This window comes from Rhinoraja longicauda, chromosome 4, assembly GCF_053455715.1.
Source record: "Rhinoraja longicauda isolate Sanriku21f chromosome 4, sRhiLon1.1, whole genome shotgun sequence".
NCBI lineage: Eukaryota > Metazoa > Chordata > Chondrichthyes > Rajiformes > Arhynchobatidae > Rhinoraja > Rhinoraja longicauda.
Genome location: NC_135956.1, coordinates 82,454,438 through 82,479,219, shown reverse-complemented (window position 1 = coordinate 82,479,219; position 24,782 = coordinate 82,454,438). Strand labels below are relative to the sequence as shown.

General features: G+C 43.4%; 1 protein-coding gene across 2 annotated transcripts in view; it reads right to left on the bottom strand.

Annotated features, from left to right (window-relative positions):
- Positions 1-2,833: 2,833 nt before the first annotated feature.
- The window catches only part of pkia (cAMP-dependent protein kinase inhibitor alpha), a 93,727-nt gene continuing 71,778 nt past the window's right edge, over positions 2,834-24,782 (bottom strand). The window contains exons 2-4 of one of the 2 annotated variants that reach the window (XM_078398191.1): positions 14,583-14,760; positions 7,638-7,739; positions 2,834-5,088 (exon numbers count right to left, since the gene is read on the bottom strand). In XM_078398191.1, the coding sequence (XP_078254317.1) occupies positions 5,009-5,088; positions 7,638-7,739; positions 14,583-14,733 (333 nt within the window). In that variant the 5' untranslated portion in view covers positions 14,734-14,760 and the 3' untranslated portion in view covers positions 2,834-5,008. Of the gene's footprint in view, positions 5,092-7,637; positions 7,740-14,582; positions 14,761-24,782 lie in introns of both variants that reach the window. The other variant, XM_078398192.1, reaches the window with a different exon arrangement.

Genomic DNA, 24,782 nt, shown 5'->3' with positions numbered 1-24,782 from the left:
CAGAAGGTTAAGGGACCACAGTTTAGTCACTCAGAGGGCAAGCCTCTAGACTTACAGGGAACAGACAGTAGACACAAAATGCTGGAGTAACTCAGCGGGTCAGGCAGCAGCTCGGGAGAGAAGGAATGGGTGACGTTTCAGGTCGAGACCTTTCTTCAGACAGTGGTTATTTAGCTTGCACTGGATGAAACTTACCTGTTGTGCTTATAATTAATACACCTGCATCCAAGAAGCTATACCTGCTGGAAATCCAAAACAAAAACAGTAAAAGTTGGAAGTGCTGAGCAGGTCAAGCAGTAGCAGTGATCTTTCATCTGAACAAATTTAAACCTGCACCCATTGAGGTTTTTGTCACCAGAAACAAGCCTATTGGTTTGGTTTAAATTAACTCCTGGACATAATGCAAAACTATGAATTGGCAAGTCTTACAGTTCTGACCCCATGTATGACTTGACCAATGACTGAAACCAAGTATTGATATTGGTATAAGAAAATAACTGCAGATGTTGGTACAAGTCGAAGGTATTTATTCACAAAGTGCTGGAGTAACTCAGCAGGTCGGGCAGCATCTCGGGAGAGAAGGAATGGGTGACGTTTCGGGTCGAGACCCTTCTTCAGATATTGGTAAATGGGCTTCTGTGCTTTTGAAGCATTTTTGAAACCCTTCGATGAGATTTGTCTCTTGCAATGGTTCATTTTGTCTACTTGCTTGTGTGTCCACATGTTGCCCACACGTTTGTTTCCATAATTTTGAGTTTGGCAATTTCTCTGACAACGTTATCACTGTTGGTGAAGTTTAGTCATTGTTAGTTTTTCTTCCTCCACCCGCTAATAATAGCAGGGATCGCAGTTAATAGAGAATGGCAATGAAATAATGTGTAATGATATGAGGAGTGTAACACAGCTCAATAAATTTGACGTTTCTTAATGTATGTAGTTTATTAGTCAATATATTAAACCATGCCATTTTAGCAATTTGATTGCAACTACTCAGTCCACGACTTGTAACAAAAAAATTCCCAGCAGAGATGTGTGTGCTTTTATTGCAAGCGAGATTATATAAAGGAAAACATGTTTTTCCATTCCTGTACTGATCTTTCTGTCCTGGGCCTCCTCCATTGTCAGAGTGAGACCACACTCAAGCTGGAGGAACAGCAACTTATATTCTGCTTGGGTAGCTTACAACCTAACGGTATGAACGTTGAAGTCTCCAATTTATACGTAACTAACCAAACCCTCCCCCCCCCCCCACCCTTCCCTGTGCTCCTCCTGAACTCACACCCATTTCTCCCCTCCCTCCATCTATATTCCTTCACACGTTTTGAATCCTTATCTCACACCTTTTGTCTTTCCATCTCTGCCCTTTGTCCAACCATCAACCCCCCCTCTTCCGAAACCTGTGTCCAGTCTACACCCTTCATTCGCTAGACTTTGTTCTTCCCCCACCCTAATCAGCCACAAGAAGGGTCCTGACCCAAAATGTCACCTATTCATGTTCTCCAGAGATGCTGCCTGACCCGCTGAGTTACTCCAGCACTTTGGATTTTTTTGGGGGTAAACTAACATTTGCAGATGGTTGCATCGACAGCCTCTTCCCTTTATGGTTTAGCCACATCTCTGGCTGAACAGTTAAATGAACTATTTCTTTGTGCCTGTCAACAATGCATGGCAGAGTGTTTCGTAATTACATTGGAGGTAGAGGGCAATCTTTATCCAAAAGTATGAGTTCCTGTTTGTATCTTTCCAGTTGAACCATCCAAGGTAGGCAGCTCGTTGTTGAAGGAAAAGAGCGAGAGATTCCACCAGATCTCCCAATGGTAGAGTTGGGAGAATTGCAGCACTGCAGTGTCTCCCAATGTACAACAGACCATTACACGAATGTCTTCCTTCACATTGCTGATGTCACCCCGCAGAAGATTTTAGAATATTGTCATTGTCACAGGAGGTATTGAATTACCTTTTAGACTTTGGAGACACAGCATGGCAACAGGCTATTCGGAGCGCTGAGTTTGCACTGACAAGCAATCACCCGTACACCAGCACTATTCTATACACAAGGGACAATTTACAGAAGCCAATTAACCTACAAACTTGTATGTCTTTGGATCATGGGAGGAAACCATAGCAGCCGGAGATAACTCATGTGGTCACAGATGGAGCCCGCAGACAGGATTGAATGTGTGTCTCTGGCGCTGTAAGGCAGCAACTCTACCGCTGGGCCATTGTGCTGTCCTCGAGAGTTAGTTTTTCCAAGATTTCCAAAGACGTACAGGTATGTAGGTTAATTGACTGGGTAAATGTAAAAATTGTGTGTGTAGGATAGTGTTAATGTGCGGGGATCGCCGGACGGCGCGGACTCGGTGGGCCGAAGGGCCTGTTTCCGCGCTGTATCTCTAAATCTAAATCTATAAAAAATCTGATTTTTTTTTCCTGAGGCAGAAAGGCAATTGCCACCCAAACTGGTTAGTGGCATAATACAGGCATTGCTTAATGACGCCAACACAGGCCTGCAATATCGAAAAGCTCACAGTGAGAGAATTGTGCTGGTGGTCTGGAATCCATTGTGCAGAAGATTAATTGCTGAGCACTTACCATGCTCAGAAGAAAAATAACTTTCTCTTATTAGTATTGTTACTTGTGGAGTATAGTTTTTACTGCTATGATTGATGATTAGCAGTTTATGGCAATATATTACCAATAATATCTGAGCAATCTGACAGATGTTTGAAGTCTGGGTGCCACATAGTGTGTGGAGACTGAGGTGTATGCCCACTACAGCAAGGTGCCAATTCTTTCACATTTATAAGCACAAGTGCAAATTTATTTCATGAAAATACGTACAGAATACTAAACATACAATCACCAGCAGCTGGTAACTGCTTTTTCCAACCACTTTTTCTCATTTCACATGGATCAAATTAATTGAATAATGCAGGACACCAATGATAATTTTAAAACTTTGGCAACGTGATATCAGTTGCCCCTTACACATAACTTTCAATTTTCGCTTCCATTGACTTTAGTGTAAATGAACATGAGGAGAAATGTGTGACAATGGGCCAGTTTGCAAATTGCCCACTTTACACCATCTCTTCGGGCTAATTCTGATCCTGTTAAAAAGACTGAATGGAAATGTACATCCACCAAAAGACTTCAAAAAATATTTGATATGTTCTCTGGATCACAATTACACGTGGATTTTATTTGAATTGTTTAAAGGAACATTTTAAAATACAAAGGGGCACTAAAAATATATACAAAAGTGAGTTGAACATTGGAGGTTTCACTGAAAAAAACTAAACTAGAATACCAACATGTTAGTCATTGTCTGTGGGAAATCATAAAAATACACGTTTTATACTGACAAACAATGTACTTCAAGACCTTCAACTAGCTTGTATTTAAATTGCTTATTTTCATTCATTGTCTGAAGCTTCCTCCTAACAGTCTTACGATAATTATTAGGATAACAGTGCAAAATTAGCTTATACAACTACTAGGCTTTAAAAAATAACCAGCAATCAAAATGCTAATAGAAGAATTAAAACTATGCATTACAGCCATAGCCACATGTTTCACAAGATGATGTTTAAGGTTAACTGACACTTAATTTGCAAAGAGTACATGGTTAATTTTTCACAATCTTCAGTAAAACTATATTTCATAATCTCAAATGGTTGACAGATAAAAAAGAAATACGGAAAGTGTATCAAAGGTTTACAAAGCTCTAAAAGTACATATAATAATTACTTGCATCTTGGAAAAGAAAGATCTTTAAAAGTCTAGAAATGTGATGTACATTTTCCTTTTAAGTTTGCTGAAGAGCAACATATTTACTTTACACGGCAGAGTTCCCAATTTTGCAGCAGAATTACCATTAGAAATAATAGAGTTTAGTTCAAATATTCTGTTCAACAGGCTAGTCCATTAATTAACAAAGGTGTAAAAACTTGTATTGTCAGAACCAAGATGAAAATAGCACAGTACATTGCAGGGTGTTACTGGGAGACATTCCATTGAAAGCATGTACGGAGCTTTGCCAACTTGAGGAGTTAATCCTGTGAAAACATCTATAAATACACATGCAATGTTTAATTTATAATATCATTACTTTTTAATATTTAAATTAGTGCTGACAAAAGTCATCGTTGACAAAGGGAATTCTTCCAATACAGTTTTGCTCTCCATAAACTCTGGTGTTGAGATGAAGGAATATTTTACAAATTAAATAATTAGCTATGTGTGTCTCTGGGAATGATTGGCATATAAATATGACAGTTGCTATATAGTGAACTACAAGATCCCAAGAAGAGCCAGACATGCCCAGCAAGGTGTACTTTGACATTTTAGTAAGCTAATGGAAACTCTGTACAACACCAATGACTTTAAAGCAAATCTTTACAAATAATTACTGCAAGTACCATGTAGGTCAGTTATATTACAGAAGTTCTATCCTTTTCACTACATTTGACCAAACACACTTTCTAGTTGGCATGCATTCCGTTAAACAGGAGTGAGAGCACTCGGACATCAGTAGATCATTACGTCTGGTCACCTCCAAATATCAAATGAAAACCTTATCATAATTCCCACTATAGAGCTTATTGTCCACCTGGTATTCCTTTATGAATCACCAAATCTTTTTTTCCTTAAATGTAATAGGATACTCTGTCTTGACCAATTGACGTACTGTAATAACCAGAAAGATACTCAATTGGTTAGATCATCCTCCCAAAACTAATTGCAAATGTAATTGACCTATAAATCACATTCTTTTGCTTAAATAGTTCAGTTCAACAACTCTTCAACCATTGAGGAAGAGAAAGGTAGAATCCAGTTTGTATCTTGTGTTATATTCAGTCCACACACGACATGGTCTATATGCTGAATGCCCATCTTTGAAGGTACTCATTTTCCAAATTCTTAAGCTCTCTCCTTGTGATCTCTGATGACGTTAGGAAACTCAAGTGCCGAGCAGAATCAACAAGTTCCAGAAGCTTCTGACAGATTAGCTTTTGATCTTTTCTTGTGTCTCCTGAGATCCAGAAGGTTGGTTTGTTGTTGGCTGTGTTTCTTTCTCAGCATCCCCTTCTGATAAAAAGGAAGAGGAAGTTAGAAATATTTACAAATGCTGCTGAAAAGATCTAGCCGAGAAGAGTGATTTTACCATTTCTGTGGGAAAACAGTGAGGGGGGAAAAAAAACTTTCCATGTAACCTCATGCAATAAGTAGACACCAATGTATCCTAATAAACACAGTCTGTCAGTCTCACCACAGGTCACCATGGAAAGTGACCAGCGAGTGCTTCTATTAACACTTGTGCAGGTATACTGCATCATACTGTTTTATTAATTATAGCTAGGCAAATACAGACTTTACAAAAAAAATTCAGTACATAGTCTCAGTATTTATCTGATACGTAAAAATTAAAAATTAATCAACAATAGTGAAAAACTAAAGGGTTTTGAATATTTAGGTCCATGCCAATTATACATCACTTATGATATAACATTCAGCCTTTAGTATTTTTAGCTTGCAATAACAAAAATAAACTTAAAACAACTACAGCGTCCTTGATTTTTGAATATCCTGCTAGGAAAAAAAAATGTTATTGTGAGTCTGTAACTCTCTCACCCCTAACCCCTTTTTTCCCTATTGACACAAAAGCTTTTTCGATAATGCATGGCTTCTTAGCAACACAATCTTTGCATTATAGCAGAACCACCTGTACAATAAAAAAAATAAAAAACAGTATGGCAGAGTGTATAATAGGAACGGGAGGAGGGGCACTTAAATAACGTCTATATCCCAGTCTATAAGATTGCAGCTTCCAGTCACAGGGAGGTGTGAGCCCACCCTTGGGTTGAGGACTAATTTGACCCCATCGACTGGCAAAGAAGACAATGGGACTCAATCAGTCTGCAGCAAAGATACTAGAGGAGCAAGATGAACCACTCCATCGAAATAGCCTATACTGAAGTGTAGTACGCAAAGGAGTGTAACTTCCGCCATTTTAGTAAGCAAAACTATGCCTCTCGCAGTGTAATCAGTGTTTTAGGGAAACAGTATATGTGATGATACCATAAAAATGCAGAATATATCTCATCTATCAATTCACAGATTTTTGTTATTTTTCTTTTAAAATGTTTCTGCAAGTTTCTGCCTACTAAAATGGCGCCGTGACATACTATGGTTTTTAAGGTCGAGTGGTCTATCTTGCTCTGCTCGATTATCTTTGGGCTGCAGCACACCAGGTGATAGCATGATACTAACTTGGATAGCATGGAGTGTGGGCGTGGACTTAAAGAGCCCGCGCGAGACTCCGACGAAACCACAGGGGACAAGAAGTCCTTCAGACATCTTCAAGCGGTTAACAGAGGTTTTAATTTCTTGCAGATAACAAGCTTTCTTGGACGGGTTTGGTAAGGCTAGAAAGGGAGTGAGGGCATGGTAAGGGAATGGGGGAAGGGGTGGGAAGAGGCGATCCAAGTCAAGTCAAGTCAATTTTACTTGTATAGCACAAAGTGCTGTACATCAGTTCAGGTATTAAGAAACGAACATACAATGGTACGCAAACATAACAGCACATACATAAACAGTTCACAGCGCCCCCTCAGAGGGCCTCAAATGCAAGGGAGTAGAAATAGGTTTTGAGCCTGGATCCATGAAGAGAAGAGAGAGGGGTCCAAAAAAGCAAGGAGGCCAAGCAACGGGAAGCAAGGGAGGATAGGTAGATTAATGGGGTTTGGTGGAGGGCAAGAAATATCTGGTAGAAGATCAGAGGTGGTGAATCTCTGGAATTCTTTGCCACAAAAGGCTGTGGAGGTCAAGTCCTTGGATATTTTAAAAATATTTTAATTTTATTTATTTATTTTCCGGTCAATACAATACAGATTGACCATACAATTGTGAAAGTTAAATAGTGCGAAATCATTGTATCAAAAATAAAACAACATAATCACACATGATATTTTCTGACTGAAAAAAAGGTGTAGGCAGAAGCCAAAGCTTATTGTGCCTACCCTTAATATTTAACTAAATATAATTTTACGGCAGAGATAGATAGATTCTTGATTAGTACGGGCGTCAGGGATTATGGTGAGAAGGCAGGAGAATGGAGTTAGGAGGGAGAGCTAGATCAGCCATGATTGAATGGCAGAGTAGACTTGATGGGCCGAATGGCCTAATTCTGCTCCTATCACTTATGACCTGAGAGAATAGCCAGCTCAAAGAACAAAGTGGTGGGTACACCCACTTCTGTAAAGGAAAACTGGGAGGGGAAAGCTATCTTTATAGGGTGAGCTTTACTGTCAAGAACCCTAGCCCTTGTGGGATAAATGACTATCTCATGACCCTCACCTCTGACATGAAACCAGCACACTATGGTCATTAGTATCTGAATGTAGGCAAGGAGGTCTTCCAGCCTGAAAAACACTCAGCTCACCTCATGGGAAGATAAACTGATTCAACTGGGTAACTTCAATATCAAGATTGGAAAGAAAGGAATCCTCTGGGAATATGAAAGGTATTGTTGGCTAGGAGTAAGGATAACGAACTCCAATGCAGTTCTCCTCCCAACATGATGGAATACAACTTTAGTATAAATAAAGAGAAATCAGTGGATGAGGCGTACTTACATTTGCAGAAGGCGTCAGATAAAGTACCACAAAGATTATTGCAGAAAACAAAAGTTGATTGTGTAGGAGGTAACGTACTGGTGTGTGCAGATGATTTGCTATCTAACAGGGAAAAGAAAGTAGGTATAAATGGGTCTTATTTCAATTATCATGGTGCAATGAGTGGAGTGCAACAGGGTCTGGTGCTGGGTATCAACATCTTACAATTTAATGACTTGAATAAAAGCTCTGAAGGCATGCTTGCCAAACGTGGCATTGACACAGAGATAAGCAGGAAAGTAACGGGGTCATGATGTGGTTACAAAGGAAAATAGACTAATTGAAGTAAGTGGATAAGGATCTAGCAAACGGAATATAATGTGGGTAAAACGTGTGAGTGTTTATTTTGGAAGAAGTAAGAAGCATATTATATAAATGCAGAGATAGAAGCAAATATGTCCAAGTGTCCTGGGGGACATGAATTGCAAATGATTTAGATGCTGCTACAGCAAGTAATTAGCAAAGCTAGCGGAATATTACGAAGGGGCATTCAAACCTTGGATGGCATTGAGACCTCATGTATTCACAGGAGCAGGTGGAAGTCCAGCATTCATGGAAGGAGTGCGCCACCTCAAGAAACTACCTACAGAGTAGGCGTTCAGTAACCTCCTACCTAATCGGTGGCAGCTTCTACAGGTCCTGCATCAGGCTCATCGCCCAGGTCACAACATGCAAGCCTGGAGTGGAAGCATGTCAGAGTTCATCTCAAACCACTGCCTAATATGACAAGATTGTGGCTAATCTGCATGTAATCTGCATTGGTCTGAAGAAGGGTCAAGACCCGAAACATCACCTATTCCTTTTCTCCAGAGGTTGCCTGACCCACTTAGTTACTCCAGCATTTTTTGTCTATCTTTTGCATACTATACCATTTATGTGATGTAGTCTTTTTTTGTGGTTGTGTACTATGTGTGGGGGGGGGGGGGACTATAAAAATTGTCTCTTCCGAACGGAGACCCGACCCTTTTTCTGGATCGTGTCTCCGTTCCCGCTGCGGCCTATCATCAGCCAAACACCTGGAGCTGGCGGCCTCCAGCGGAGACCGCCTGGGGCTCTGGTTCGCAGAGCCCGCGGACTGTACTCACCACCTGCGGAGCTGGCTGTCTTCGGAGGCTATGGTGGCGCTGGGTGTGCGGCTGCGACTCGCCTTCGGAGTCTTCGGCAGTGGGCTGCGGGCCCTGTGGACGTCTGAAGCTCGCAGGTCCCTGGATGGGGGCCGACTTCGGGAGCTCCGGCAGCGGCAGCGTCTTCGTCCGCCCCGAATCGCGGGGCATGGGTCGGCCCGCTGCGGACCTTTCACCGTCCGGCACGGCCTGGAATAGGCCGGGGGATTCTCCACCGCCCGACCGCCCCGACGTGGCAATTTCGACTGCCTGACCGCGTGAGAATACGGCAGGGAAGAGAGAAGACATTCTGGCCTTCCATCATAGTGAGGAGGTGACTGGGGGAGACTCACTGTGATGGATGTTTTTTTGTTTTATGTTGTTTTTGTGTGAATGTGTGTTTTATTGCTTTCTTTTTTATTACCTCTCATTGTTGACTAATTTCATCCAAAAACATGTTTTTGGATGGCAATAAAGGTACTTCATTATTATTATAGTTATGCAAGTTCTCTATACGCAATATCCTTGCCCAATGGTTGTGTCTAATCAGGGTTAAATTCTACAATTAAATCAACATTTACAAGTGATTCATATTATTATTTACATAAAATAGCTGTGCATTCATGTACTGAACAGTTGAATTTAATTAGTGGCCATTAATGGCATCAAAGATTGTACTTTCAAATTACAAACACCAAAGTAGGTTATTTGGAGAAGATGAACAACTTTGTAAAATAGTTGTGAGTTATGGCGAGTCTGGAGGCTTGTACTTTGTTAAAGAAGTTTATTGCGGCAGCAATATTCAATTACAAAGGATAACAAACGAGATTACAGACAACCATTAACTCAAACTGTTCACATCGAAGTTCTCTTCCCACTGACTGGTTTTGCGCCCCAAAACCACCACGTGACCTTGCTGGCCAATCAGCGGGTTCGAATCTCAGGACCAATCCCTATGGTCGCACCACCATGTGACCTTGCTGGCCAATCCGAGGGTTCGACTCTCAGGACCAATCCCTATGGTCGCTACAGAGTAACTAATCCAGAACACAACGTGCTGGAGGAACTCAGTAGGTTCGGCAGCATCTGTGGAGGGAATAGACAGACAATATTTCAGGTCGGGACTGATGGAATAGGGGGGGGGGGGGAGAGAGCTGGAAAAGAGAGAGCATGGGGTGGGGCAATGCCTGGTTAGATGCAGGTGAGGGGGTGAGGGGTGTGAATGGCTGATGGGTAGCGTAAGTGATGGTGGGTAGGGGGTGAAAAGGAGGCCAAGGGATGTCAGATAAGGAAGGAAGAAGAAGAAGATTGAAATGTGAAGCCAGAGGGAGGGATCTGGGTGGAAGTGAACAGGGGCTGGGGAAAGAGGGGGGAGGGTTGAAAGGGCAATATGGGATTCTGGGATAGTAGATGAGTGTACAGAGGAAGGGAAAGGAGGCGAGTGACTAGGATGGTGGGAGAAAGGTATGCAAACTTGGGGAGGGGCAGGGGAAGTTGAGGGGTGAATACAGGGGATATTACTTGAAAGTGGAGAATTAATAGTCATACCGTTGGATTGAATGTTCCTTTTGTCTCTTTTTCACCTCTAGCCTTTGTCGCTTACTCCACCCATCTGCCAATCAGCCTCTCAACCCCTCACCTGTATCCACCTATCATTTGACAGGCTTTGCCCCATCTCCAGCTCTTTTTGTTCCAGCTTTATCCCAACCCGGCCCCCTACCGAAATATCGTTTGTGCGTTCCTTCCACAGATGTTTTGTGCTCAGATTCCGGGAAGGGTCTCGACCGGAACATCACCCATCCCTTCTCTCTAGAGATGCTGCCTTTTCCGCAGAGTTACTCCAGCATTGTGTGTCTATCTGCAACTTATTTTTTTCTAACTAATTTTTTTGGGGAAGAACTTCAGATTCCCTTTCATTTTTGTTAAGTAATGCTGTCTGGGTCAGCCTTGAGGAGTCTGATTTTAATTTTAAAGCTCTCTGAATACCCCAGTCACAGCTCCAGAGGAAAATACGTTCCTTCCATCTATCCCGTCACATCCTTAAATCAGCACAACGTTCATGATTCAATTGTTATTTAAAAAAAAAAAATATATATATATATATATATACACACACATATATATATACACACACACAGAAATACAACCCTAAGCCATGTAACTTTTCTTTACAAGATAAATCTTCTAACCCTGATGTAATTCGGAAGATTGGTTACTGCGCCAATTCCAAGCTAACAATTCCTTGAAAAGAAAAAGAAATGGTAGATGCTGGAAAATCAGGAATAAAAACAGAAAATCCAAGATGGTAGCCAATCCAGGCGACGATTTGTGTGTTAGCCACAGAAGCAGGTCTACAATCACATATTACAATTGCCCCACACTTTTAAATCTATCTGGGCACTGTAAATAGCTCGATTGCAATCATGTATTGTCTTTCCGCTGACTGGTTAACATGCAACAAAAGTTTTTCACTGTACCTCGGTACAATAACCTAAACTAAGCTAAGCAAAACCAAACTAAACTGTGGGAAACATTCAGCAGCTCAGGCAGTATCTATGGAATAAGCAACAGAGCCAGTGTTTCCGGTCAAATCTTGATTAGGGGTCCATGAGCGGAAATATTACACTATTGGTCTTTCCACAGACGCTGCCTGACCTGCTGAGTGTTTTCTGCTTTCCTTTTTTGATTTCAATATTTCCTTCCTAGTTGGTTTATCCTTTCAGTGGATTTAGAGGATTCTGCACCGATAGTCTAGGCTGTATTGTTCCAATGCCTTGAGGTGCCTCCCGCAGGTAATCCAGCCCTCAAAAACACAGTAGACCGTGAGGAAATTGATTTAAGAATCTATCACAATCATATTAAGGCCCTGCTGACATTTAGTTGGCACTAGTGGGCAGGCCCAGCATCAGGCTCCTGAAACATAGCATATTTCAAATTCAAAAACGGCAAGGGATGATCTAATGCTTGGAAGGAAAAGACAAAGATCTTCTTAAAGTTTCTTCCAAAAAAAAAAGTAATAACCCCACTAACTTCCAAGAAGCCCTGCTCTGGGTAGAGGAGAACGGAATAACATTTGAGTACATTGGGAGCACATGGAAGCTCAACATACACAGTGCCAGGAGTGCAACATCGTGCAGACTGCCCAGTTATCCCTCCGTCCAGCCCCGTCTATGCAAGAATCTGAGCTATCACATTAGATTCATTAGCCACTTCAGAATCTACAGAACTAGAATAGAAGAAAATTATCTTTAATTTCAGGAAGAAAATATTCCTCCCGAGGCTCAAGAGTGCAGAACTGAACAGGATAGGACCAAACCAGAGCTTCACCCAACTATAAATGTTGAAGCTTTGCAGTCTGAAGAAGGCTCCTGACCCGAAACGTCACCTATCCTTTTTCTCCAGAGATGCTGCCTGACCCGCTGAGTTACTCCACCACTTTTTGTCTATCTTTGGTTAAAAACCAGCATCTGCAGTTCTTTGTTTCTGTAAATGTTAACTTCTAGCTCTTTTATATATGCCCCCCACCCCCTGCCCCTCCCCTGAATACTGAACTTACATCGATCACTCTACATGTACCGTTCAATTTCTCTGATCCTTCAGGGGCCCTATCTTTCTGCCACTGTGAAAGTATTCTGGTTTGTTTATCTGACAATACATCTCTGATTTGGCACAATGCCCTTTCATGCTTTCATTCATATTCAACCCAGAGTGATGGCATGAGGACCTCCTCCTCCTATTCATTGCAAGTGTCAGTATGTAATGGTTTTGGTGCTCGAGCCTGGTCCATGTGTTATACAATGTAGAAAAGCAGGTCTTCAGCTTCTGCTGGCGCAGAAAATATAACAAAAACTTCTCACATCCAGTAAAGATCCAGAATCGTTATCCAATTTTAGAAAAGGTAAGATAAAGTCTTGCGATCCTCCGAGAATACTCCAGCGCCATGCATTGTAAATAATACTAGACCAAGTGGACCCGTTGGGCCCAAACCTCTCCTACATTGGTGCAGCACCCTCTCCTCCCCCCTGCTCCTCCCCTCTCCCCCCTTCCCCCTCCCCTCTTTCTCCCCTCTCCCCCACCGCCCCCTCCCTCCTCCCTCCCTCCATCCCCCCTCCCACTCCATCCCCCTCAACCCCCTTTATCCTCCCTCCTCCCTCCCTTCCCCTCCCTCCCTAGGAGGTAGATTTAAACTTTAAAATGTGAATAACTTTAAAAATATAACACCGATTTCAATGAAACTGCTTCGTTTAGCACCAAAGGGATGACGGTGAGTAAGGTGGGCCTAAAATTGTTGTGCTATCGTGTACCGTTTTGGCTGTAGTTCAGCAACAAACAAACAAACAAACAAGAGTTTTAGTATATAATTTAGATGGGGCAGTAGTCCTAATTAATAGACAATACCTCATACGAGATTAATAAACAGGGATATGTTCAAGAACCTACACCACCCTCACCACGACTTGATCTCAGCACTGAACTACTATGGACTTTCTGCAGGGTTGCACCTTATAATTGCACTATTAAGGTCTTGTTACCTAAATTATCAACATAATTTATTGTAAAAAGACAGGCACAAAGTGCTGGAATGACTCAGTGGGTCATGCAGCAATTGATTGTACATTTATTTGTTGCGTTGTGTTTAGTGCTTCTGTAAAGCTGCATCAAGTAATACATTTTACTGATTGTACTGATTGAGAATGATCAGCCATGATCACATTGAATGGTGGTGCTGGCTCGAAGGGCCAAATGGCCTACTCCTGCACCTATTGTCTATTGCCATTTAAAACTGAGGCGAGAAGAAACTTTTTCGCCCAGAGAGTTGTGAATTTGTGGAATTCTCTGCCACAGAGGGCAGTGGAGGCCTAATCACTGAATGGATTTAAGAGAGAGTTAGATAGAGCTCTGGGGGACATGGGGAGAAGTTGGGCACAGGTTACTGATTATTGATGATCAGCGATGATCACAATGAATGGCGGTGCTGGCTCGAAGCGCCTTCTCCTGCACCTATGACAATAAAAACAGTCGATCACCTGAACCTCTCAACAGATTTATTGGGCCAACCTTAGAAGGATGAGAGGAGAGGAGGTCCTACTGCAGTTGCACAGGGCCCTGGTGAGACCGCACCTGGAGTATTGTGCGCATTTTTGGTCTCTTAATTTGAGGAAGGACTATTGTTATTGAGGGAGTGCAGCGTAGGTTCACCAGGTTAATCCCCAGGATGGCGGGACTGACATATGATGAAAGAATGGGTCGACTGGGCTTGTATTCACTGGAATTTAGAAGGACGAGAGGAGATCTTATAGAAACATATAAAATTCTTAAAGGATTAGACAGGCTAGATGCAGGAAAAATGTTCCTGATGTTGGGGGAGTCCGAAACCAGGGCTCACAGTTGAAGAATAAGGGTAAGCCATTTGGGACTGAGATGAGGAAAAACTTTTTCACCCAGAGAGTTGTGAATCTGTGGAATTCTCTGCCACAGGAGGCAGTGGAGGCCAATCCACTGGATGTTTTCAAGAGGGAGTTAGATTTAGCTCTTAGGGCTAAAGGATTCAAGGGATAGGGGGGGGAAAGCAGGAACGGGGTACTGATTTTAAATGATCAGCCATGATCATATTGAATGGCAGTGCTGACTCAAAGGGCCGAATGGCCTACTCCTGCACCCTATTTTTCTATGTTTTTAACCGCCGGTTATATCCTGGCATGGTCCATCATATAAAAACACCATTATACATTGTCAATGATTAAAGAGCCGATCTACAGGGAGCGCAGCCAATTGAATGGCCGGTGGCACGATTAACCCTCACCTTTTTTTTCAATACTCAGCTCTGCTAACTTAAGGCTTAAATCACTCGTGTTTACACCTGATGGAGAACCCAGGATGTCGTGCAGTGCATTTCTTCGGCCCGTTCGTCCTGAGGCAATGAAGTCTGCATACGAGGTTTCAACATCAGTCATTGCTGAAAGGTTTCCACATAGCAATGCCTGAAAGTAAAGTGCAAGAAATAAAATATCATCTATATAAATCAATATAATAATATTAATATATATCAAATATATACAGGATACGCAGCACCAACAGGCTCACATTCCTTAAATGAAGCTACAAAATTATAATATAAGAAAATAACTGCAGATGCTGGTACAAATCGAAGGTATTTATTCACAAAATGCTGGAGTAACTCAGCAGGTCAGGCAGCATCTCGGGAGAGAAGGAATGGGTGACGTTTCGGGTCGAGACCCTTCTTCAGACTGATGTCAGGGGGGCGGGACAAAGGAAGGATATAGGTGGAGACGGGAAGATAGAGGGAGATCTGGGAAGTGGGAGGGGAAGAGAGGGACAGAGGAACTATCTAAAGTTGGAGAGGTCAATGTTCATACCACTGGGCTGCAAGCTGCCCAGGAGAAATATGAGGTGCTGTTCCTCCAATTTCCGGTGGGCCTCACTATGGCACTGGAGGAGGCCCATGACAGAAAGGTCAGACTGGGAATGGGAGGGGGAGTTAAAGTGCTCGGCCACATGGAGATCAGCTTGGTCAATGCGGACCGAGCGCAGGATTATAAAATCGCTTAGGTAGTTTACACACCCCAGTGGTTCTCTAACTTCAGGTAGTCCCTGCTTTCCCTCTCTTTCCCCTCTCCCTTCCCAGTTCTCCCACTAGTCTTCCTGTCTCCTACTACATCCTATCTTTCTCCCGCCCCCTCCCGACATCAGTCTGAAGAAGGGCCTCGACCCGAAACGTCACCCATTCCTTCTCCCCGAGATGCTGCCTGACCCGCTGAGTTACTCCAGCATTTTGTGTCTACCTTCGATTTAAACCAGCATCTGCAGTTCTTTTTCCTATACAAAATTATAAATCTCACCAGAGCCAATAATTGTTCACTTTGTAACCACAAATTTGTTTCAACGTTGCTAATATAAAGATGTCATATGAACTGAAACAGGTCAGCTTATGGTTTAAAGAGAACAAAGCCATTTTAAAATTTATGTTATAAATGCTATTTTAAATAGTGTTCTGAAAATAATCAGAAACAGTTAAGAATTTTTGGGCAGTCATTCTCTAATATTTGGTCTCCAACTGCTTAATTGTCTCCACAACCACATAATAGGCACGTTTTCTTCCATAACACACGTTTCAGTCCTTATAATTCGTGGCCAAGTTCCCTTGCATGGAAAGTGGTCCCGATGGCTTGAGTCCAGACATTCTTTTCTTTAGTTTCTTTTTTCTTCTGACACCATGTAATGTCCGCTGTAAGACCCGGCTGTGACTAGCACAATGAATATACGCCTAACATCTTGTAAGAAGATTTTAATAATGCTTCACCAGGAACCTTCTAGAAAATCACCTGACCTCAGTCACGAGGCAAAAGCACATTTGCTAGCTTCTGCTTTTGGCCTCAAGGGTACATATACATCACAATTTTCACCAAAAAAAAAGATCCACCATAATTATCCATCGTAATGCTACTTCCCTGATCCATCACCAAGTCCCTCAATTCCTTTAAAGTCGATAAATCTATCAATCAGTTTTCAAACACAATGGTACTGCATCCTTCACCACCCTGAAAGAATTTCTCCTCATCACAGTCCTAAGAGGGGAGGCACACACAAATATTTTGTTTACATTTATTGAACGGATGTGGGCTTTGCAGGTTGAGTTCGTACTTGATTACCCATCCCTAGTTGCCCTGGAGAAGGTGGCGGTGAGCTGCCTTCTTGAACTGCTGCGGTCCCAGATATACCTACAATGCTGTTTCAGTTTTAGTTTAGTTTGGTTTAGAGATCCAACAAGGAAACAGTCCCTTCAGCCCACCGAGCCCACACCAACCATCAATCACTCGTTCACACTAGTTATCAATGGTATATCCCGTTTCACATCCACTCCTTACACACTGGGAGCAATTTACAGAGGCCAATTAACCTACATGTCTTTGAGATGTGGGAGGAAACCAGAGCACCCTGATTGGAGGGGAAGAGAGGAAAGAGAACAAAAAGGGAAGTTCTGGATCAGTGTTGAAGGCAGGAGAGAATGAATGACACAAGGGAGTCTGTGAAAGAGTAAAGGACTGAATAACAAAACATGTAGAAGAGGTGTAGATAGAATAATTAAAGTTCATCAACAGAAAGGACAGCGGGGAAAACATGATGGATGTTGGAAATGGAAGATGGAAAGGTATGAATTTCTGATTAATGGATAGACGATGTTTTGGATCAGGATCCTTCTTCAGACTGGTTCAAGCTCTCCGAGAGAGACCCTTTTGTGAGACCCTTTCTCACTGCTCTCCCTCTGTGATTCCTGCTGCTCAGTCTAAGATGGGTCGCAACCCGAAACATGGTCTAACCATTCCCTCCACAGATGCTGCTTGACCCACTGAGTTCCTTCGGTACTTTGTGTTTTGCATAAGATTCCAGCAATCTGCAGGTTTTTGTGTCTCCAACCTACAAAGTCACACAATTAATTGTTGAATTCAACATTAATTCCAGAAGGGAGACTTCTGCTGGATGTACAAGGCCTGAAACGGAAGTCAGAGATGAGAGAAGAGGGAAGAAGCTTGAGAGGCTAAATCCCTTGGGGTTGTATTGGTAGGCCTGCTCACTGGCCTATACAGGCGCTCCCTGACCTACTCAAGGGTTACGACCCACGGGTCCTTGCATAACTCGAATGTTATGCAAGTCGGAAGCTACTGTGCAGACGTAAATGTACCGCCTGACGTGGAGACCACTGGGGAGCTCCAATGGGGAGATCACGTGGGCGTTGGTAGCTTGAAGAATGCTCATGCACGTGCGAGTTTACATACGCCACCTACTACATAAGTCAGGGAGGGCCTCTAATCGCAGGTAACAAGTTGGAGAGATACAGAATAGAAACAGGCTTTTTGTTCCATCATGTCGATGCTGATCATCGACGTCCCATTAACACTAATGTTGCATTCATTCTAATTTTTTAATTCTCATCACATTTTGGACGGCACAGCACTGGGTGGCATGGTTGCGCAGCGGTAGAGTTGCTACCTTGCAGCACCAGGGACCCGGGTTCGATTCTGACTACGGGTGCGGTCTGTACAGAGTTTGTACGTTCTCCCCGTGACAGTATGGTTATTTTTCCCCAGGATCTCCGGTTTCCTCCCACACTCTAAAGACGTACAGGTTTGTAGGTTAATTGGCTTGGTATAATTGCAAATTGTCCCTGGTGTGTGTAGCAGAGTGTTAGTGTACATGGATTGCTGTTTGGTGCAGACATGGAGGGCCAAAAGGACCTGTTTCTGCTCTGTATCTCTAAACTCTAACTCTCATTAATCCACCTCTCCCCACATTCTTCCACTCTCTGCACTCTAGGGGCAACTTATAGAAGTTAATGAACCTACCAACCTAAAACAATAACTGCTGGAGAAACTCAGTGGTGCAGTCAGCATCTGCAAAGGAAATGGATAGAAGATGTTTTGGATCAGGATCCTTCTTCAGGCTGGTTCAAGCTCTCCGAGAGAGACCCTTTTGTGAGAACCTTTCTCACTGCTCTCCCTCTGTGATTCCCACTGCTCAGTCTAAGATGGGTCCCGACACGAAACAGGGCGGCACGGTAGCGCAGCGGTAGAGTTGCTGCTTTACAGCGAATGCAGCGCCGGAGACTCAGGTTCGATCCTGACTACGGGTGCTGCACTGTAAGGAGTTTGTACGTTCTCCCCGTGACCTGCGTGGGTTTTCTCCGAGATCTTCGGTTTCCTCCCACACTCCAAAGACGTACAGGTATGTAGGTTAATTGGCTGGGTAAATGTAAAAATTGTCCCTAGTGGGTGTAGGATAGTGTTAATGTGCGGGGATCGCTGGGCGGCACGGACTTGGAGGGCCGAAAAGGCCTGTTTCCGGCTGTATATATATGATATGATATGATTGACCCACTGAGCTCCTTTGGTACTTTGTGTTTTGCATAAGATTCCAGCAATCTGCAGGTTTTTGTGTCTCCAACCTACAAACTCATACATCTATGGGATTATTTTATATTTTATTTTCATATTTCAGATACAGCGCGGAAACAGGCCTTTTCGGCCCACCAAGTCCGCGCCGCCCAGCGGTCCCCGTACATTAACACTATCCTACACACACTAGGGACAATTTAAAAAAAAACATTTACCCAGTCAATTAACCTACATACCTGTACGTCTTTGGAGTGTGGGAGGAAACCGAAGATCTCGGAGAAAACCCACGCAGGTCACGGGGAGAACGTACAAACTCCTTACAGTACAGCATCCGTAGTCAGGATCGAACCTGAGTCTCCGGCGCTGCATTCGCTGTAAGGCAGCAACTCTACCGTTGCGCCACCGTGCGGGAAATGAAAGCACCTGAAGGAACACACATGTAACAGGGAGAATGTGCACGTTCTGCACAGACAACACCCAAAGTCAGGATTTAACCCAAATCTCTGATGCAGAGTCTCTTGCCCAGAGTAGGTGAATCAAGGACTAAGGCATAGGTTTAAAGTGAAGATTTGAAGGAGGCCTCTGTGAGCTGCAGGTGAATGTCGGCCGGCAGCAAGTGCAGGTACGTATACTCGAACATTAGGCACGGTCTGTGCCCGTCGAGCAACGCGACCATCTCCTTCAGGAGGCTAGATGGGCGCCGGTCACCTAGGCCTGGCATGTGGAGGAACCTTTCGGCCCGCTCCATTCTGGATAGCCCGTAAGTTTGGAGCAGCAGTTCCTTAAGGGCTTTATACTTATCGTGGGCCGGGGGGTCCTCAAGGAACTCCGTGTCCTCTTCGGCCGTGTCCTGGTCAAGGGCTCCCGCCAGGTGGAAAAAAACGGGTGTCATCCGTTGTGCTGCCCCGCAGCTGGAACTGAGCCTCCGCTTGGTGAAACCAAACGCGAGCCCGGGTGGTCCAGAAAGTCGGGAGCTTGATGCCTACCGCGTCGACAGCTGCGGCCTGGTCGGCCTGCGAGCCGGACGAACGGTCGGCTTTCCATCGTGTGTCCATCCTACTATCAATGGACTTTCGGGGTCACCAATGTGGCGCGTCGAGAGAGGCCCGAAATAAAGGCGAGGAGCCGGGTATTTCGGGACGTTCGGTTTTATTTCACAGTTATCAGACCGGTCAAGTCTGCTGGAATAGCTTTGCGCCCAAAACCTTGTCCTTATATACGTAGTACAGGACCGCCCCCCTGGACTGGTCCATTCCCGTGCCGAGGGGTCGGTAGTGGTATGGCCCGACCCTTGGGAGCCGCCACAATATACTTATTTTGCTGGAGAAAAAAAAAATCCGTTGAATGCTTTGAGAAGACACACCAGACTTTTAATGCACTTATCAAAGGATTACTTTCCTGTTGTTTAGTCTGTTACTTTGCAAAAGATCGTGCAGCTAATGAAGTGTGGTCTGGAGATATTGATTTTCCAGCTCTTCAATGTGGCATCGTGTCAAATGAAGGAAGAGAAAGTGCAGAAAACTAATGACTACATTCTCCTGGCCTCTGCCTGGAAAGTAATGGTAATCGGTCCTGTGATAAATGAACCAAACCAGATTCATTTCTCATCCGGATGAGAAAATTATCAATTTTTAACAAGCTTTCCCAGTAGCAATCAGAACCTGGCACCCAGGCTGTTTTGAGTTTTACTGACTTTGGACATGAGATTGGAGCTTCAACTGTCTGCATGATGCAGAACACAAAGTGCTGGAGTTACTCACTGGGTCAGGCAGCATCTCTGAAGGACATGAATAGGTGACATTTTGGGCTGGAAGAAAGATCCCGACCCGAAATGTTCCCTAACCATGTCCTCCAGACCTGCTGAATTACTCCAACATTTTGTGCTCTACAAGATGGTTTTCTTTACTCCAATAACTTCAACTCTTCAGACATAATTGGTCAGTTTTCCTTCTGACTTTGACAATAAGGTGGAACTCTGGAGAGGATCAACTATAGTTTGAAGCACCACCAGGTGGCCCACAGAACCCAGGTCTGTCATTGCATCTCTTGCACTTAATTGTTCTCCTTTCACTCAATGGCCATGCTTGGCCAATAGAGCCTTCACTAATACTGGGATCTTCATGTTATTTAGTGGTACTTGGTATAATCCTGCTTACAAGCCATGTCCACAACAAGCCCCCCTCCTGCGCCCCCATCTCCTTATTATGGGTACATAATGTTGGCAATCATGGTTATCATCAATATTCAAAAGAAAATAACCAATGTCAAAAAGATATCGTAAGGGATGGTGTGTATTTGGGAAACAGGTCATGCCTTGGGGAGGTCCAGAGGTAAGAGTATAATGAAGGAACAGAAGACACGGCCAAAGATGAGAAGCTAAAGAGGAATGCAGTCAAATATCTGTGGAATTCTCTGCCTCAGAAGGCAGTGGAGGCCAATTCTCTGAATGCATTCAAGAGAGAGCTAGATGGAACTCTTAAGGTTAGCGGAGTCAGGGGGTATGGGGAGAAGGCAGGAACGGGGTACTGATTGAGAATGATCAGCCATGATCACATTGAATGGCGGTGCTGGCTCAAAGGGCCGAACGGCCTACTCCTGCACCTATTGTCTATTGTCTATAAAGACCTTTATACTAAAACAGATAACAGAAGCATCCTATTGATAGATCCTTTGAGTGGACAGACTCAAAGGCTGTATGGCAGTCAAGGACAACGATGGGGAATAATGTAACATGGTTATAGTCACTCAATTTCACTGATATTGTAGGGATGAAAAGTGGATTTGAGGCATTTAAACAAGGAATGGACAGAGCTTTGGATGTGACAAACAACAGCTCCAAGAACTATGAACAGATGTTCATAGTGAATTGTTAACTCAGAGGTCAATGATGATGAGGAGGAGGGAGGGAATGATGATGAACTTGAAGTGTCTATTGAGGATGAAGTAATTAAAATCTAAGTAACAGTTGGATCAGGAAGGGAGGTCAGTGAAGGGCAGTTTAACGGCCAAGGCCGCTGGAGGTAGGAACTAATCGATCTTGCAGAGAGCAGGGTTTGGAGGAAGAGAAAGAGGAAGAAAATGTTAGCTCAGGCTTGCAATTGCAAAGGGCAGATAATTAACAGGAAGTTTGGTAATAGAAGGAATGGGTTCGAAACTTATGAAATGCACAGATTCATTGTGTTTGGTTTCAGATGCTTTGCTGTGAAGGCCAAGCAAGGGCAGGACCAGAGAAAATGAGCATGGGGGTGTCTTTGGAATAATTTGAATGCATTGCATTAAGAGGTGCTGGAGAACCTTGGCGGTATTTGATGTTGCCAACCATGAATGGCCGAGAGGAGCCTATTCAAGGAACATCATGGAATATTATGAAATGGATTCACCTGAGAGATACAGAGTCAACACAGACCAGGTAGATACATGCTGTTAAGGTTAATTGATTCCAGAGGGGATGGAAAGATGATGTCACAGTAATTTTGGTGTAATGGGTATTGAAAGAAAATCTTGTGACTTTACTAATATAGATATGGGAAGGATTCTACTGAAGACCGCTATCGTAGCACAATGCTATGTATAGGATACAGAATTGGTTTCATGGAAGGAAGCAAAGGGTGGTGGTGGTAAGTTGGTTTTCGGACAGGAGGCCTGCGACGAGTGGTGTGCCTCAGAGATCGGTGCTGGGCCCACTGATGTTTGTGGTTTATGTCGATGGGCTATTACATGTTAGCCAATCGTAGTCAAGTCAAGTCAAGTCAAGTCAATTTTATTTGTACAGCACATTTAAAAACAACCCACGTTGACCAAAGTGCTTGTTAGTAGTAGTCCCGCCTAGTACGTGCTTTATAATATTAAGAACTCGCCTACGTCAGGCAGTGGATGTAGCAGCTCGGAGCTGTAATGTACTGCAGGTCCTATGATGTAAGTGCTTCAATAAAATGATGCGTTGTATCTTAGCGTGGACTTAAGCGCTTTATTACAGTTTATTTCAACGATTGTGATAAGAATCTGCAAGGCACGATTAGAAAGTTTGCAGATGACCCGAAAGGAGGTGGCATTGTAGACAGTGAAGATGGTCATCAAAATCACAGCAGGATCTTGATCAACTGGGCAGGTGGGCTGAGGAATGACTGATGGAGTTTAATACACATAAGGGCAAGGTGTTGCCTTTTGCTTAAATCAAACTAGGGCAGGGTCTTCACAGTGACTGGTAGGGCTCTGGGGAGGGTTGTAGGGTGGAGGGATCTAGGAGTACAGTTACATAGTTCCCTGAAAGTGGTGTCATATGTAGAAGGGGTGGTAAGGCTTTTGATACATTTATCTGCGTTTATCTGTCAGGGCATTGTGTATAAAAGTTGAGACGTTTTGTTAAAGCTGTGGAAGATGTTGATGTGGTCATTTGGAACATTGCGTTCAGTTTGGGTCACCCTGCTGTAGGAAGGATAAACTGGAAGGAGTGCAGAGAAGATTTATCAGATGTTGCCCAGGGCCTGAGAAATTGGACAAGATTACAACTTTATTCTTTGGAGCACAGGAGGCTAAGGAATGATCTTATGGAGATATAGAAACTTTTGAGGGGAATTGATAAGAGTAAATGCAGAAAGACTTTTACCCAGGGGAATCAAGAACCAGAAGACATAGGTTAAAGGTGAGAGGGGATAGATTTAATAGAAACCTAAGGGGCAACTTTTTCATTCAGAGGGTGTTGGGTTGAGATTTAGATTTTTTAGAGATACAGCGTGGAAACAGGCCCTTCGGCCCACCGAGTCCGCGCCGCCCAGCGATCCCCGCACATTAACACTATCCTACACACACTAGGGACAATTTTAACATTTTCCCAGTCAATTAACCTACATACCTGTACGTCTTTGGAGTGTGGGAGGAAACCGAAGATCTCGGAGAAAACCCACGCAGGTCACGGGGAGAACGTACAAACTCCGTACAGACGGCACCCGTAGTCAGGATCGAACCCGAGTCTCCGGCACTGCATTCGCTGTAAGGCAGCAACTGTACCGCTGCGCCACTGTGCCGCCCATGGTATGTAGCTGCCAGAGGAGGTGGTTGCGGCAGGTACAATAACAACATTTAAAAGATATTTGGACACGTATGTGGATTGGAAAGATTTAGAGGGATATATGAGCCAGATAGGACTTGCTTCAATGGAGCACTTTAGTTAGTATGTACAAGTTGGGCAAGAAGGGCACCGTGGCAATGCTGTTAGACTATGACTCTATGACTGAATTGCTTGATAACATTCAGCCAACAATCTTCTACATGAAGAATAGTGCCACAGCAGGGCTGTTTAAAAGGATAACTTACCATTACTATTGATTGATTATAAATTAATATATAGAATTTTTTTTTTTAATAGCTATTATGTACATTACTCTCCAATGCAGCTTATTTTCTGCAATGCAAATACCTTTAGCATTTTGTCAATTAAAAAAAAAATAAAAAAGACATTTGGACATGTAGATGGATAGGAAAGGTTTAGAGGGATATGGGCCTAATGCAGGCAGGTGGGACTAAGGTGGGACTAATATAGATGGGTCATATTGGTCGGCATGGGCAGGTTGGACCAAAGGGCCTGTTTCTGTGTGGCATGACTGTGACTAAATTCTTCTTTTCTGTGGGTATACATGGGTACACGTTAGAGGCAGGAAACATGTTCCCAATGTTGGGGGAGTCCAGAACCAGGGGCCACAGTTTAAGAATAAGGGGTAGGCCATTTAGAACGGAGATGAGGAAAATCTTTTTCAGTCAGAGAGTTGTAAATCTGTGGAATTCTCTGCCTCAGAAGGCAGTGGAGGCCAATTCTCTGAATGCATTCAAGAGAGAGCTAGATAGAGCTCTTAAGGATAGCGGAGTCAGCGGGTATGGGGAGAAGGCAGGAACGGGGTACTGATTGAGAATTATCAGCCATGATCACATTGAATGGCGGTGCTGGCTCGAAGGGCCGAATGGCCTACTCCTGCACCTATTGTCTATTGGTAGAAAATATCCAATGTTATAGCAATATTTAACCAGCAGAGGGAGCTTATTACTGTTGCTCCTCCAGCCTCAATAATTCGGATGTGCAAAATAGGTGTACAATAAAC